This window comes from Lepidochelys olivacea (genome assembly GCF_965140295.1).
Source record: "Lepidochelys olivacea isolate rLepOli2 genome assembly, chromosome: 3".
Lineage (NCBI taxonomy): Eukaryota > Metazoa > Chordata > Testudines > Cheloniidae > Lepidochelys > Lepidochelys olivacea.
In genome coordinates this window covers 141,924,580-141,941,745 of record NC_140413.1, presented here as the reverse complement: position 1 = coordinate 141,941,745, position 17,166 = coordinate 141,924,580, and the positions used below count along the sequence as shown (strand labels likewise).

Genomic DNA, 17,166 nt, shown 5'->3' with positions numbered 1-17,166 from the left:
AGATAGAATTTATACCAATGAGTACCTGTTCTTCCATTAGTATAGCCTGACAGACAAACAAATAAGGGCTAAATTCTGCCCTGACTCAGATCCCATCGAAGTTCATTTGATTCTGATAGGGTTTTACAGTATTTAAGTGAATCTGAACAGAATTTTGCCCATCTACACCTCTCCAACACATAATATACCAGAACCACCGCTGTCCCCATTTCACTCTTCCTTACACTTCCCACAGAACATTAGACCAAATCCTTGCCAAAATAAGATGAATGGGAATTTTCAAGCAAAAAGTCACAATAAATCACATAATCTGGAGGATTTTGTTCATACATTTTCCTTCATGAAATACAGTCCTTGTTTACTTTGGACTGGTGATAAAAACCAACATTTCATTCCTCAGCATAGGCAAACAGGCCTAGATTCACAAAGAGACTTAGGTGTCTAGAGAACCTCAGGAGCAATAATGCAATCCACAAAACCTGAGTTAGGCACGTAGGCTCCCTGTACAATGAATGGTAGGAGACAGGCTCCTCAGAACGTAATCCGCAAAACATTAAGCAAAGAGCAGCCTAAACTAAACAGCGGGAGATTCCAACAAGAGGGGTGTGTCCTAAGTCCTGCACCTCTCTCAGAGGCAGGCATCATCTCTGCTAGGAATCCATAAACAGAAACCTCTCTGCTGGAGTCAGGTGGCCTAGGCACCCAAGTAATTTCTTGTGAGATGCAGTTTGGCGCCTGCCTCACTCTGCACAAAACAGCCAGAAGAGGTGATGATAGGGCCACTGCCACCACCACTGGCCCAATTATAATTTTTAGCACCGTGATTAGAACACTCATCCAGGATGTGGGCAATCCAGGTTCTATTCCCCACTCTGTCAGACAGGGAGAAGGGATTTGAACAGCAGTCTCCTACCTCTCAGGAGTGTGCGCTAACCATTGAGTTATGGGATAGTCCGATGGGGACAGGACGGGGGGGGGGGGGTCTTCCTCCTCAATCTCTCCTACTGAAGCGGTTACATTTTGGATAAAGAAAAAGTAATTGTAGCAGGGAGACTGGACCCAAAGTCCCCAAGCATCTAGGTGGGTGCCCTTACCAGAGCTACAGAGCTACTCTCTTACCAGAGCTACCAGGCTACAGAGCTATTCTCACTCTCTTTGTCTGACCCCATGACTTAAAATTATTTACCCACAATGGAAGAACAGAAGGGACTGCAAGCCACACACCTGAATATCCCATAGCTCGGTGGTTAGAGACTTAGAATCTGAATAGGGGTCTCCCACCTCTTTCTCCCCATCAAGCAGAGGGGTGAATTGAATCCAGGTCTCCCACATCCTAGCTGAGTGCTCTAACCACTGGGCTAAATATATACTGGGGGGAGGATGCAGCAGTATCATCATCACCTCCTCTGGCCAGCTTTTAAATGGAACCAAATCCAGTAGGCAGCCTTTGAGCACACCTACCAGATCAGACCCCATGGGTGAGGTAGGTGCTCCTCTGCCGGTCTTCCCCCAGTTCATTGATCGCACCAGGGTTTAGGTATGAGGTAGCTGTGCCGATACTAGAGTGAGGCAGCAGTGTATGTACCCAGAAGGAGAAACTAGGTTAAGTAGGGAACTTTTACTGCAAGAATGTAGGTGTTGAATAGTTCAGACATCTACAGTGGATAGGCAGCAGCCAGGCTGGGATTTTGTGGTTCACAGTAGAACATAAAACTGGAATTTAGGTATCTAAGTATCTTTGTGGAGCTGTGCCATAGGCTATGAATAACCTTGAAAAGAGCTGGACAACCGCCCTACCCCAAGCAATTGCAGACATTTGTTAATACAAGCACGAATTTGCTATGATGGAAGTCATAGCCCCTTTTATTTGCTTTACTCAAACATTCATGCAGGTGGAATTTTGTCCCCATGAACATTCATGGAGTAAGAAAGTGTTCGGAATACCCATGTGCAAATATATCCATGCATGAATACTCATGATTAGGGCCCTACCAAATTCACGGTCCATTTTGGTCAATTTCACAGTCATATGATTTTTTAAATTGTAAATTTCATTATTTCATCTATTTAAATCTGAAATTTCATAATGTTGTAATTGTAGGGGTCCTGACTGAAAAAGGAGTTTGGGCGGGAAGAAGAGTAACAGGGTTATTGTAGGGGGGGGCTGCGGTACTGCTACCCTTACTTCTCTGCTGCTGCTGGCGGCGGCACTGCCTTCAGAACTGGGTAGCCGGAGAGTGGCAGCTGCTGGCCAGGAGCCCAGCTCTGAAGGCACAGCCGCTGCCAGCAGCAACGCAGACGTGAGGATGGCATGCTATGGTATAGCCACCCTTACTTCTGTGCTGCTGCCTGCAGAGCTGGGCCCTCACTCAGCAGCCGCCACTCTCCGGCCGCCCAGCTCTGAAGGCAGCAGCGCAAAAGTAAGGGTGGCATGGTATTACCACCCTTACTTCTGCACTGCTGCTCCCGGGCCCTGCCTTCAGAGCTGGGCATCCAGCCAGCAGCTGCTGCTTTCCAGCTGCCCAGCTCTGAAGGCAGCGCAGAAGTAAGGGCGGCAATACCATGCCCCCCCTAAAATAAACTTGAGAGCCCCTGCAACTCCCTTTTGGGTCAGGACCTCCAGTTTGAGAAACGTTGGTCTTCCCCATGAAATTTGTATAGCGTTGGGTAAAAGTACACAAAAGACCAGATTTCATGGGGAGGAGACCAGATTTCACTGTCCATGACACGTTTTATCATGGCCGTGAATTTGGTAGGGGCCTACTCATGATTTAGGTGACCAATCTCACACTACAAAGGGTGAAATATAAATAGCAAATACTAACTTATGAGGATATGATGAATAATTCACGAGCAATCCACAAGCTGAAATATGTTTGTATAAACCATCGTGTACTTTTGAAGATGTAAAAGCAAATTCCATTTGAAGATAATTTGTAAACCAATAAATAAATTAGTTGAATAAATTATTAACTGCCAAGCAAGCTGTAGTGATGAGAACAAAAAACGAACAATCTTACATTTATATAGCATCCTTCATGGACTCCTGTGCACCTCAAACCCTAGTATTTGTGATCTATGTGATCACAGTCTGCTACTGCCAGTGTGACGCTTCCCGCAGCCATGCTTTCATGCCTGCAGTTAATAGTTGAATTAACAGAGTTTGGTGGAATCTTTTTGAAGGACAGACCCCTTGGAGTTACAGAACTTGAACAATCATTCAGCCAAATAGACACAGCACAGGCTTTATTTACTGTTAGCCAATTCCTTCTGACTTCAGTGGAAGAAAGATGAATGGGATTCAGCTCGATGTTTAGTTATAAAGAAAGCCAACCACCTCAAACAGGCAATACAAAAGTCTTACCCAAAACAACGTACAGTAGTCATTTAAGTGATTCCAGAGAAGTCAGCCTTGTTCTGTGGAGAGAGAACTTCTGTTTCAATCATGGACCGTGGGCTAAGTCTACAGAGTTTGGACCACCCTCCTAACTCTTCAGCAGAACTCCCATTGATAAACAATGTAAGGTTTGCACAAGAATCAAGAACAGAATTCTACTTTTGTGTCATAGCTAAGTTTTTAGTTAGTAAAATTACTGTTGCATTCTGCATCACTCAGCAGGGGAAAAAAAAATAATTCAGGGCCCTTTTAGGATTGAAATCATGGTGTTTTTTCCCCAGGAAGTATACTACTATTGTGAGAGTACCCTGTTCTACAGTAAGAGGCAATTTTGGCTCCAGCAGGAGCTCTTTTAATGACCTGAAAATCAAAAAGGAAAACTACGAAAAGTTGAAATAGACAAATTACTAAGGATGGGTACAAAAGAATAGCACAAGCACGAAGGGACAAAAATCAATAAACTTAAGGCACAAAATGAGTTACACCTATTAGCAAGGGGACATAAAAGGCAATAAGAAGAGGTTCTAATAAATACATTAGGAGCAAGAGAAAGACAAAGGAAAGTATGCCCACTAATGAGTGGGGAAGGAGAACTAATAATGGATTACATCAATATGGCTCAGGTGTTTAATGGCTGTATTGCTTCAGTATTCACTAAAAAGATCATTTGTTACCAGATATTTACCACCACCAACATTAACTACAAGAGGAAAGGAATGCAAGCCAAAACAGGGAAAGAACAGCTTAAAGACTATTTAGATAAGTCAGATGTATTCATATCAGCAGGTCCTGATAAAATTAATAGTAGGATACTTAAGGAATGATCTGAAACAATCTTGGAACTGTTACCAATTATTTTTCAGAACTCATGGAGGGGCAAGGTCCAACTGAACTTGAGAATGACAAACATAGTACCCATCTTTAAAAACAGGAATAAAGAGGAGCTGGAAAGTTATAGACCAGTCAGCTAACTATGACACCTGGAAAGATACTGGAACATCTAATTAAACCATCAATTTTAAGCATCTAGAGGTAATAGGATAATAAGTAACAGCCAACATGGATTTGTCAAGAACAAATCATAACAAACCAACCTAATTTCCTTCTTTGGCCGGGTTACCGGCCTAATAAATAAGGGGGAAGTAAATGATGTGATATATTTTGATTTTAGTAAGATTTTGATAGTTGTACGTGACATTTTCATAAGCAAACTAGATGGAACTACTATAAGGTGGGTACATGACTGGTTGAAACACAGTACACAAAAAGTAGTTAATGATGATTCGGTCAAACTGGGTGGATGTATCTAGAGGGTTCCCCACAGAGGTCTCCCCTTGGTCTAGTACTGTACAACATTTTCATTAATTACTTGAATAATTTGCAATGACACCAAGTTGGGAGGGGCTACTAGCACTTTGGAAGACAGGAATAAAATTCAAAACAACCTTGACAAACTGGAGAAATTGGTCTGACAACAAGATGAAATTCAACAGAGACAGCTGTAAAGTATTACACATAGGAAGGGGGAAAAAGTCAAATGTGAAACAGCTAGCTAGGCTAAAGAGGAATTGGCGGTTATAGTGGATCACGAATGGTATACGAGTCAACAATGTGATGCAGTTGCAAAAGGGCTAATAGCATTCCAGAATGTAGTAACAGGAATGTCATATGTAAGTGGCAAATACTGTTCTTCTTAGCACTGATGAGGCCTCAGCTGGAGTACTGTGCACCACTTTTAGGAAAGATGTGACCAAATTGAAAAGAATCCTGAACAGAGGTACATATATGATAAAAGGTTTAGGAAACCTGAACTATAAGGAAAGATTAAAAAACTAGACATGTTTAGTCTTGAGAAAAGATGACAGAGGGAGGAACCTGATAACGGTCTTCAAATGTTTAAGGGCAGTTATAAAGAGGATGGCGATCAAGTGTTCTTCATGTCCACTGAGGGTAGGAACAGTAGTAATTGGTTTAGTCTGCAGTAAGGGAGATTTAAGTTAGAAATTAGGAAATCCTTATAAGGATAGTTCAGCACTGGAATAGGCTTCCAAGGGAGGTTTTTAAGAACAGATTAGGCAAACACCTGTCTACATATACTTGGTCCTACCTCAGCACAGGAGGCTAGTCTAGATGACCCCTTGAGGTCCCTTCCAGCCCTATATTTCTATGATTGTCACAGACAATTAAGATGGAAATATTAATCAGGGGAAGATATTAGAACTGCAAACAGCTGTTCATTTGAACCACAGTTTTGAACTAATCAACAAACACATTTTAACAATGCACTATAAAGTGATACAATTTCAAAAGACCAAACTAAACAAAAGTTAAATGTACCATTGCTGCAGTGGTAAATGGCTTTTTTAACATAATACTTTTCACATTTTGTAATCGTTATAAAACATGAACTGAATTATGACTCCAGGACAAAAGGGGGAGGGCGGGGGAAATCAGAAAACCAAACTGAGTCTTGGATTTACTGCCCAATAACTTTATATTATTGATAGCAGTGTTTGCCTCAAAATTCTACTGGGTCAAGTAGTTAAATAAAAATAGAACCAAGGTTCTAAATTAGTTACACCTTAGATACATTTAACGATCCCTTTTGTCAAGGGATACAATAGGTGAAATCTGGCTTTTTTCAAATTTCAGTTGCATTTACATAGATGTTCAAGTCAAGCATGTTAGTCGAAACGTTTTAGCCATTCAATAGCCGAGGGAATGGCACTGTGCAAGTCCATGAGGGAGCAGAACAGCCCCATGCATATGATCTTCCTCTCCTAACTGGGCACAGCAGGAAGGGGAGAGTCACAAAGTCCCCACTTCTAGGCATTTGCACACATCTGACCACTTTACTTCTAAGCAATTTAGCTTTGCCTACAGATGGTATGGAAGGGCAAAACCAGGAGGCTGGACTGCTGGATATGCTTCGGCTATGTTTGAAGCTGGTTGGTTCTTTGTTTTTGAAGTCAATGGTAAAGCTCCCATTTACTTCAGTGGCGTGAGAATTCGTCCCTGTCACAAGTCCATTGATTTCAATGGCATTAACAAGGTATACATTTGGACCAGAATTTTTTCAGAGGACCTGGATCAGCGTTCATGTCGCACTCCCCATCAGTACCTGGCCCAGGGAACCTAATGATCCAACTCGCAGACCAAATTTGAGGATGAACTCTGGTCACATGCCACCTGAGGCATGTTGCACATGTAGAAAAAATACTTCTTAGCATACTACTTCAGTGATATAATAAGTTCCTAGCAATATTTGGCATATTAGACCAAGAAGCCCACACTAAGAATTTTCAAAATTCAGTACTATTTGTTTAAGGATCTGTTAGCAGCCTCTACATAAGATTTTTTGCATTGTTGATATGATGGCGTCCTACTGGGAGAAGCCCTGTCAGACAGTTAGCTATTCACCAATGGGATACGTCCTTATGGCTCATCTGATGCCCCCTCCTTTGGTTGCTCACCCTGTGGCAGGATGGCGTCTCTCACTCTCTCTGGACTTGACTGCTCACTCTTCCTAACTCAAGGAGCTCCCTCTTCGTGGCTTGGCCCTCTGGTCAGGTCACTGTAATTTTCCCCTTTTGGGGTGTCAAAGTCCCTCTGGACAAACTGCCTCAGGCAGTTTTCAGCTCCACTGCCCAGACTGTGCCACTTCTCCAGTGGCCGGTAGGGGAAGCTATACCCTCCCACTGCTCCAGGTCCCAGTCCAGGGATGATATGTCTAGCAAACAGTCTCAGACTCTGTTGCTGTTTCCCTGGGCTCTTTCCTACTTTTCCTTATCTTCTGGCCCACCCCTGGAGCTTCCTCTGCTCCCTGTGGCTACTTCACACCCTTTGCTCCCTCCCCCTCAGTTCTTGCCACAGTCTATAGTCCCATGCATGATCCCAGGGCTTACTCCCTCCTAGGACTCCTCTTTGTTTCTTGCCAATTCCCCACCTCAAGAATGTGACTGCAGAGTTCTTCCTACCGCACCCTCTTACCACCAACTTCCTCTCCTTATGCTTAGTCCAGCTCCTCCCCCAGCTGGGCTTCATCAGCCATTAGACCTTATCAGCCCTGATTCTTCCCTAGGGCCTTGTGTGGATAGAAGCTGCCTCACAGCCCCACAAAAGAGATAGACTGAAAGCATATATAATACTAAAGAGATAGATCTGAAGGAAAAACATTGAGAATAAATGAATGCCAGTTTTATCTGGAATAAATTGTTCTCTACAGCATCTGCAGACGGACAATTGCTGTGGAGTTGTCTGGTTACAGGTCTTTCTTTCACATGTCAGTTAAATGAAAAATCCTAACAGCAATCAGCAATATTAGTCAAATTATGCTCAGTTATGTTTTTGTAACACCACTTAAAATCAATGATGTTTCATGGGAGAAATTGTGATCAAAGTTTGGCACATATGATCTTGGAGGATTTGGTCCCGTAAACTACTGAATAGAGACATAACTATTAGTGTATTCGTCTGTGACTCAATCTAGCTCCAATATTATACATGCTATGTAAAAGAAAACTGCATGTTTCTTTCAGATGAGCACTCTAAAATTTCAAAAGAAAAATAAGCACCTCTGTGCATGGAAAAAATTAGAAATGTGACAATTAATTTAGCATCATCTTATAGAACTTCACACTTCCTGGAAAAGCAAAATGGCACCTTTTTGGTGTATTGGATTGTTGCTTTCCTAAATCGGGGCCATGTTGTAGTGTAAAGGCCTTAAGCATTTGCTTAACTTTACGTAGTAAGCTGCTTTCCTGAATAGAGATTCTTTTCTGAATAGAGACCTAAACAAATATGGACTGGAAACTGCCTATCCAAAACACGAAGTGTACTTGCAGTTCGTGATAGCATCTAACATATATGTTAGTGAAGTGTGAGGAATGCCATGGACATGCTTTTTATGCCATGGCATGACACCTACATTGTGACATATTATAAACTAGCAGTGTGACATACCAGTCAAAATCATGTGTGACATGCCTCACAGTTCGGACATATGTACCATGTGCCACAAAAAGCAGCAACCCCTTTTACATAACAATGCAAAGCATGACAGTCAGGTATAGTGCAGAGATGGGCTGTCCAATTAAGTGCTTGGAAGCATCTCAATTTCTGATCTTAAAGGGCTCACTCATGATGTGGCTAAAGCTGTGCAAGCCTCTTTCAGCCCTAAATTCACAAATACTGTGATCTTTCTAATAATCCACTGACATAAGCAAGCATCCCATTACATACTGATGGCCCATATTTGTAGTATGTGCTATTTTCACGAGTACTATCAAGGGAATTCATTGTGGAACAGTCTTCCCAAAATAATACACTGGGACTCTGTTCTTGTATCACACACAAAAAATTGCTACAAATGATTATACAGTATTCCCTTTTAGGAAGATAATCCAATGCATTTAGTTAAGAAAATTCCTTGGGAGCCCAGTGTGTTCTCTGGGGCCTGTAAAAGACACCCTGAATTGACCACAATACTCAAAATTCACCCTACATAAGGGGCTAGCTATACACTAAGCATTGACATGTTTCTGAATAATGGTTCTGCAAACCCATTTCACAGCTTGTGGAAGGGCAGAGTTTGGTCAACATTCTACTCCTTTCCTCACTCACAGAAATTGACTGAATTTTTCATCTTATGCAATTTTTTCCCTCCAAAGGTCAGGCCATGGCCCTCTGGAAGTATTTTCTGTTCAGAAAGGGAAACAATCTCCAATCAATTGAATATAGAGATGGGCCTGGTCCAAATTTCGATTTCAGTCAATAATAGTAAGCCTCTTTTCAGAGTAGCAGCCGTGTTAGTCTGTATTCACAAAAAGAACAGGAGTACTTTTGGCACCTTAGAGACTAACAAATTTATTTGAGCATAAGCTTTCGTGAGCTACAGCTCACTTCATTGGATGCATTCAGTGGAAAATACAGTGGGGAGATTTATATACATAGAGAACATGAAACAATGGGTGTTACCATACACATTGTAATGAGAGTGAAGCCTCTGTGATCCCATAGAGGTGACTGCAAAGCTACGAACCTTGACAACTTCACAAGAAGGGATCTTCTTAAAATACAGTATTTTCACCTTTCCCCAAAGCAAGGTTGCCATATGAAAGTTTGGGCAAAATAATCATATCAACATTATCTCACACGCAGGAGTCTCAGAGTGAACTGTAGCCCAGGTGACCTCCGGCTGCTTTCAATGGCAAGTTGGCATGCATTTTTCATTGGTGAAGATATATTCCTAGGTCTGCTTTCTCCAGTATACATATCTAATCTGAACCATTCTAAGCAGCTGTAATTCCAGGTCACAGGAGGAAGAATGTGGGGACATCCCTATTTGCCAGGAGATATGCAATTGCAAAATGTGTTGCAGGTGACTTATACTAAATGTTTGGCATTATGACCTGTGATGCAATACAAAAGAATGGTTGCTGTTGTCTAAACTTTAATGGAGTTAATGCCCCCAAATGCTGACAAATTACTGCCCCAGGCCATTTAAAAATCACATTTCTAATGCAATAATCCTATCTGCATTACAATGAGTTGGGATGAAATGATTAGGTGCCTGATATTTTTGCACAGTGAATTAAGTCACTGTACTGGCTGGCCGTGCTTGTTCACAAATTAAAGGTCTAGACAGAAATGAAATTCCATTATTCTGCCACTTACTAAGCTTCGAGGAAGGGTTCATTACTGTCTTGTCTCTACTGGGAAGGTTTCTAAAGTAGCTACAAGCTATCGGGAACCTATTTTTCCATTATATCAACTGCACAGCTTTTTTCATTATTAGTCAAGCCTTTGACTACTGAACTCTTCTGAAATGGGAAAAGGCTAAATCAACAATACGTGAGCACAAGTGAGCAAAAGTTTCAGAAAAATGCAAGATGTAATTTTTTTCGCCCATACTCCACAGGACTTTTCACCGTCCTGGGCCTAAACCAGATCTATTTATCCATCACCCTGGAACTGTGGGTTATTCAGCTAAATGGACCAGGATACAAACCACTTAACAGATGGTGTTTTACAAAACTAACCTCTGTTTTGGCCACCTAATGTTTAGTTAATATGTTTCAGGTAGATAAGTGTAAGCACAGAAATTATTTCCAAACAGGATACATTTAAATTACCTCTTACAGTAAAGCTCCCATTTTGGATTTTGTTGAACCCCAGAACAAGATAGCACTGGAAAGCCTGAGACTATACTCTTGATCTGAATATTCATGTTATTTATACACACACACACACAGAGCAGAACCTTTAGTTAACCCCTAGTTATTTTGTAATACATAATGTCTGTGTTCAGCATCATTGAAGTCAATGGGAATTTTGCCATTACATGCAGCCAGGATTTCATCTCAAGTCTATAGTAAATATAAAGCTATCACATCATACATGTTTATAGATACAGTTGAGTCTGATGCCCTTCTGAAGACATATTCCAAATGGGCCAGGTTCAGAAAAAGCTTAATGAACTCTTTTGAAGGAGAAACGGATTAAGGAATAAAAACCTACCAATAGTCTTATTCATTTCTGAGACAGTCCCTATTGCTTTTCAAATGGCATACTTCATTAAAACTGCCTCTAAAATATACTGAATTCCTTTTAATATACAGCACAGTGTATAATTAATTACAACCTTCTAAGATCAATTGTGTAAATCATATTCAACACATATGTGTTTCAGGGTACAGTTGCAGTAACTCATCTCATTCTCATAGTACTTAACCCGTTGAATGCAGATAGCTAGTTTGTGTACATAGTTTATATCTGTATCACCAGGGGAAAAGGGATTTGAGCTTTATGATGTCTGTTCCAGATGCCAAGAGTGCAGCATTTAAATGGTTAAACTAAGGCAGAACTTCTGAAATTAGAACTAATCTTTCTGCCAAACAACAAAACCCCTAAATTTCCATCCTGTTGACATATTTAGAATGAATGTTTCTAGTTAAAGTTAAAGCTCCACACCTCAGTGCTAACAATGAGCTAGTCAGAGGCAGCCTTGTTCCACATTAAGTATTGCTTTTTCTGTACCAATGTAATGCTTCACTGCATAGCTTCATACTCAGTCTGCTTACACAGCAATTAAGTGTGGTATTAGGCTAGATAGATATATTCAAACATTTTAAATTGTATGATTACTCAGTATGAAAGAATTCATATAGGTACAGGTTCAGATAAATCATTGCAGATTCTATTAATCTATATTGTGTATATGCCAAAATAAAGCTGCTAATGGATTATTATATTCACTACTACAATATCAACTACCCAAAGTTATATGCATTTTAAATACAATATAAATGAAAAATATGTTTTACTGACTATAGATATAATGCTTATGAAAGTTCCAGGCTATTTTCAGTAGCAGCAGCAAAACAAAAAACACTTCTAAGTCAGCTAGATCCATACAAGATGACTGATGCTTTTTAGATCCCCAATTTCATGATCCTCCCAATGTTTCATAGTTACAAATGGATGTTACTAATTAATCATATTACGGTGGACACTATGGATCCTGCAAGGTGCTCCTGAGAGATACTGAGAATCACCCTTTTGACCTGCTCCTGCTCCCATTGAATCAAATTGTCAATCGCTCATTGAAATCAATGGGAGCAGAATTGATTCAATGGGAGCTGAGGGTGTTCAGCAACCTTCAGAACTCTAGGAACAAATACACTAGATCCATTTATGGGCCTGATCCTGAAAGTCTTACATGAGGAATCTTTACACAAATAACCCTAATAAAGTCAATGGAACTACTCACATTATGTTTATTATGGTAGTGCCTAGAGATTAACCAAGAATGGGGTCCCATTGTCCTAGGCAGCTACAAACAGAGTAGACAGTCTCTGTCGTGATTCTAAATCCTGCTTACATAAACAAGGTAGACAAAAGATAGGAGAAAGAGATACCCATACACACATACAAGCAGAGTGATGATATGTAAATGGTATGTTAATTCCATAATTTGTTTATTTATTTGTGAATGGGGGCATGCTAAATGGAAGGGGAAGAGAGAAGGGACATTAAAGGATTACTCAACTGCATAAGGCTTGCAGGATCAGGCCTCTATAACACCATCATTAGCAGCTGGATTTTTGAGTGGACAATGCACAAAGCTAAGGTAAGTGATTCCAGGGGGATTTAATGCAGTTGGGAACGAAGGTAATGACTGCAGCCTTTACAGTGTTAATAATAGAGAACCATACAAGAGTGCGGAAGAGTTTTTACCTCATACAATGAGATCTATCATTTAATACCTGACATTTTGTTATGGGCAGAAAACCCTACAGTTTACGATTTATCCACCCATTACTGTAAAATGTGATTCCCCTTCTTATCTCAAAGCTCACATTGTGGCAATCACACGGGCAGTAATTCCAAAGCTGGCAAGCCATAGCTGTTACATATCATGTAACCTGAAAGTTTTAAATAAATTAATTCCAAGCACAGCTTCCTCAGGATTCAGCAACAGTTATGAATATTTAAGTCAATTTAACCCTTTCAACATACTTTTTTTTTTCTGCTTGTGAATAATTCAGCTTAAACAAACCAGCTATTGAGAGGAGATTACTACTAGCCCTTTATTCTGTTGTTTGGGATCACACTGACTCCCTTTCAAAACACAAGGCACATAAATAAATAATGGTAAATACAATAACAGTACTAAAGACCCTTCCACAGCAATCAGCTCTTTTCCAAGGTACTTCTTTATCGTAACCACTAATGAAAACTCTTTGAAGTGGAAGAGTAAATATTATCATTTGATAGTACTTGGGCCCAACAGTGCAAACACAATTGCATTGTGTTACATTCTGGGAGCTCTAGACCTATTCACAATACAGCACTTGCAGGGTTGCTATGGAGGAGTCCAGTGCTTACAATTCTGTTGGCACTCAATCAGCACAAGAGCTGCTGATCACTCTTTCAGGGCTGTTCACCTTAATCTTCATCTGCAATACAAGTGGAAAAACTACTGACTACAGAGGATGGCTTTAATAGGGCCACATTTTCCAATGCTGACCACCCACAATCAGAGCCAAAATACATCTCCCCTTTAGGCACTTTTCAAAACTGCTCTGCACGCAGCAGCTCCCAATATGACACCTGTGGCCAGATCCCTCATCTCTTTAAGAGAGCTCATCGCCCTTGTGGTTGACGTTGTAGCTGGGGACTCTAGAGACCTGGGTGCAATTGCTTGCTCTGCCACAGACTCCCCCTGTGAGTTTAGGTACTTCACTTTCTCCTCCTCAATTACCCATCTGTAAAATGGGGCTCCCAGGGATGCTATGAGAAAAACTGTATTGATAATTAAAAGGTCCGCAAGATACTACAGTATTAAGGGCCAAGTAAGTACCTAATAGATCTGGGTGCTTGTTTGAAAGTCTGGCCCCTAGAGGGGAGGAGAGAAGGGGTGTGAAGTGGGAGTGGGACCACAGATGCTCAGACACTTGCACCCTAGCCCATCCTCTGTTACCAAATACAGTAGGTACGTGGGGAATCAGAGTACAGAAATACCAGCAACGGAATGAAAGGGGGAGGCAAAGAAAGGCTTGAGGGACTGACTCAAAATGCCCAGAAGCCTTCCACATGTGCAAGGGCAGAGGAGAGATTCCCACAGGGACAAAGCAAGAGGTGGGGGGCGCATTGGAGGGAAAGAAGAGCTAGGAAGCGGGGAATAAAAACACGGTATTAAAAAAACCCCACCCCAAATGAGGGGTGACCCCGACCTCCATCAATCCTGGCTGCGAGTCTGCTGGCGTCACGGGAGCCCCGCCGGCCTTGCGAATGGGGGTGGGAGCATGAGCCGTGGGGGCCCGCCTAAGGCCCCCGCCGGCCCTCAGAGGCCTGCGCCCCGTGCGGGAGCCCCGCGCGCCCCGCCCGCGCGCCCCGCCCCGCCCCGCTCACCTTGCTGCTGAAGGGCCCGGGGATGAGCAGTTTCAGAGCCTGTCTCTTCAGCTCCACCAGGCGGGCGTTGCAGTTCTCGCACCAGACGCCGCTGCCGGAGCCCGGCGAGGAGCCGCCCCCGCTGCCGGAGCCCGGCGAGGAGCCGGAGCCCGAGCCCGGCGAGCCCGTGCCGAAGCCCGGCGAGCCCCCCAGCGAGCCCGGGGAGCTGCTGCCGATGCCCGGGGAGGCAGGACCCGGCGAGCCGCTGAAGGAGCCCGGCGAGGAGGTGCCGGATCCGGGGGACGGGGTGCCGGACGAGCCCAGGGCGGAGCCGGCTCCCTCTGGGGCTGGGCGGCTCCCGGCCCGGGATTCCTCGTAAGCTTTCCGGTACCAGCTCTCGGGGGAGAAGGGGGCCGCGGGCTTGGTCGGGGAGCAGGGCTCGGTCACCTGGAGGAGGAGCAGAGCGGGAGGCAGCGAGTGAGGCGCGGGGCCGGCCAGCGGCCGTCGGGGACTGCGGCTGCTCGGCCGACCCCAGCCGCGAAGCGCCCCGCGTGGTCTCCGGGCGGCCCCCTGAGAGCGGCGGGGGCAAAGCGGTAACGGCCTCGCTTCCGATCCCCACCCCCCGGAGCGGTGTCCGGCCCCACGCACTGCGGTGGCTCGGGGACGCCTTCCCGGGCAGGGGGTGTCAGAACACCCCGCACGTGTGGTCGGCAGAGAATCGGTCCCCACCGGTACGGGGCCGTGCAAAGCGAGGGCAGCTCGAATCGCACACTGAGATGCACCCCGGGGCTGGGAAATTACAAACAAAGTTACACAGGGAGGATGCGGAGGGCGAAAGTCTGCAACGATCGCAGGGGGAAGGGAACCCAGTGTACTTCATGCAATTATTTTTGAGCACATTGAATAGACCAAGTAATATACTCAGCCAGGTGAAGCTCTGAATGGGAACGTGCAGCTTAATAAGGTTCATATGTTGGTGTCATTTGTTACAGGTCAGTTTACAGGGAAAGCTATAGCATGGGTCCTTGGGAAGGAGGGGGAATTAAAACCCTTAGCGCAGATGGATTTAAAAGATCCCCTGCATTTCATGTCTGGATAACTTACCCCATATTTCCTGCTTCTGGTTGTGACTGCAATTCTCTCTTTATTTCCAGCCACTGAATTCATGATGATTTTATAAAACAGGAGAATGTCCTAAAAATTTCCCAGGTTACATCCAAAATAGAGAATTTTCAATCCAATAAGGTTCACCAGCTGGATAGATGGACTGTAAACACTGCACCAAATTCAACCTTTTCCTCCAGAGAAAACACTGAGCCCAGAAGCACCATCAGTTTTCAGGCAAATGTTTTGGATTTTTTTTTCTTCAAAACATCTTTTTCCTCATGATCTTCTCTCTCATTCACTTACACTTCTTGTTTTCACAGACACACCAGCATCCAGAGTATCAGCATTTTCCCCCACCAGACAGTACAGTTTTCCTCCACAAGTGAAATGAACAATCACATCCAAGGTAGCTTTAGGAAGGTATAAAGAGAGAGAAAGCCAGAGAGCTATGCTCTGCCTAGAAGCAGAGATTTCTCTCTCTGCTACTGGTGCTGTGGTAACTTGTTTCCTTCACTAAGGTTTGTAACTGAGTTAAAAGAAATCCTCCAAAAATATCAGGATCCAGTCTCTGGGAGGAGCTTCCGAGTCCCTTGCAGCCAATATCCTTCTGCCCATTTGTGCCTGACAGTTTTGTAAGGGAAAGGAAGACTCTGGCTATATAACACTCCTTGGTCAGTAGAGGAGCTGCAGAACGTTTGCAAGTGACGCCCCTGAAGGCTTTGAAAATACTGTCAAAGCTTCACTGCAGTTCTGTGCAATAGATTAGCTGCTGAGGAGGTTCCATTTTATTTTGCAGTGTTTCTTGATTGACATTTGTGATTTTTTTTTCTTCTTAAAAACAAACAAAACCCCAACCACCTTGTTGCTTCCCTGCAGTTATTGATTAGTTGCCAATATCCAGAGCTTTAATGAACATGATTTTTGCAAGTGTTCCCAATATTGTATAAATAATCATGAAAGGAAAGCTGGTTGGAATGTTTGCCACATCTATAACAGTCACTAGAATCTCTTTGTCTGTGTTATTGTTTTGAATGTATTAATTAAACTTGCAATAAAGGGCATGTTACAGTGACTTGTTAACAATTGAATCCCAAAGTCTAACTGTCTTCCCCTCTCTCCCCCCACCCATTTCACAGAGGAAGGTTATTTTGCCCCCTGACCCCTATTTATTTCAAATCTTGAAGGCAGCACAAACATTTCTAATAAATCACTTGTTGGTTCCCACAGAAAACTAATGAAATTAAGAAACTAAGGCCCAGATTCTTATAGGTATTTAGGTTCCTCACTCCCACTGAAATCAAAGGGAGTGAGGTGCCTAAATACTTTTGAGGATCTGGGGCTAAGTGCCAGATCCCCTGATGTGGTCAAAATGCAGAGTGCAAATTAGGGGGCATGATGCAAAGGTGGTTTAACCCCCACCTTTGCACTCTTCTGGTACTGGTGCTGCTCTCTGAATAGCAGCCTTTGGTCTGCTCTAATGAATACTGGGATGTAGTGGCCACAAGGGGCCAAAAGTGAAGTCCTGTGTTCCTGAGCTGTAAAGATAGCCCAGTGATGCCCCCTTTTCTTAACTATGCTGCTAGCAGGAAGGTTTGACACCACCTGACTATTATCTTTATTTTGGAACAATTCTTCCTGTGTCAGTTGAACCAGCTTTACAGCTAGATCACATGGGCAGTGCAGCAGAAAACAACATCACTGCTGGTGGATCTGGCCCTGAATATTTACAAACACATTAAAATAGGATCAAAAGGGCAAACAAAGAAGGT

At 43.1% G+C, this 17,166-nt stretch overlaps 1 protein-coding gene across 3 annotated transcripts in view; it reads right to left on the bottom strand.

The window, feature by feature from the left end:
* KIF26B (kinesin family member 26B) overlaps positions 1 to 15,526 on the bottom strand; it is a 420,596-nt gene extending 405,070 nt beyond the window's left edge. The window contains exons 1-2 of one of the 3 annotated variants that reach the window (XM_084625201.1): positions 15,395 to 15,526; positions 14,312 to 14,737 (exon numbers count right to left, since the gene is read on the bottom strand). In XM_084625201.1, the coding sequence (XP_084481327.1) occupies positions 14,312 to 14,737; positions 15,395 to 15,457 (489 nt within the window). In that variant the 5' untranslated portion in view covers positions 15,458 to 15,526. Of the gene's footprint in view, positions 1 to 14,110; positions 14,204 to 14,311; positions 14,738 to 15,394 lie in introns of those variants that run through there. The other 2 variants (XM_084625202.1, XM_084625204.1) reach the window with 2 other exon arrangements.
* Positions 15,527 to 17,166: the final 1,640 nt, after the last annotated feature.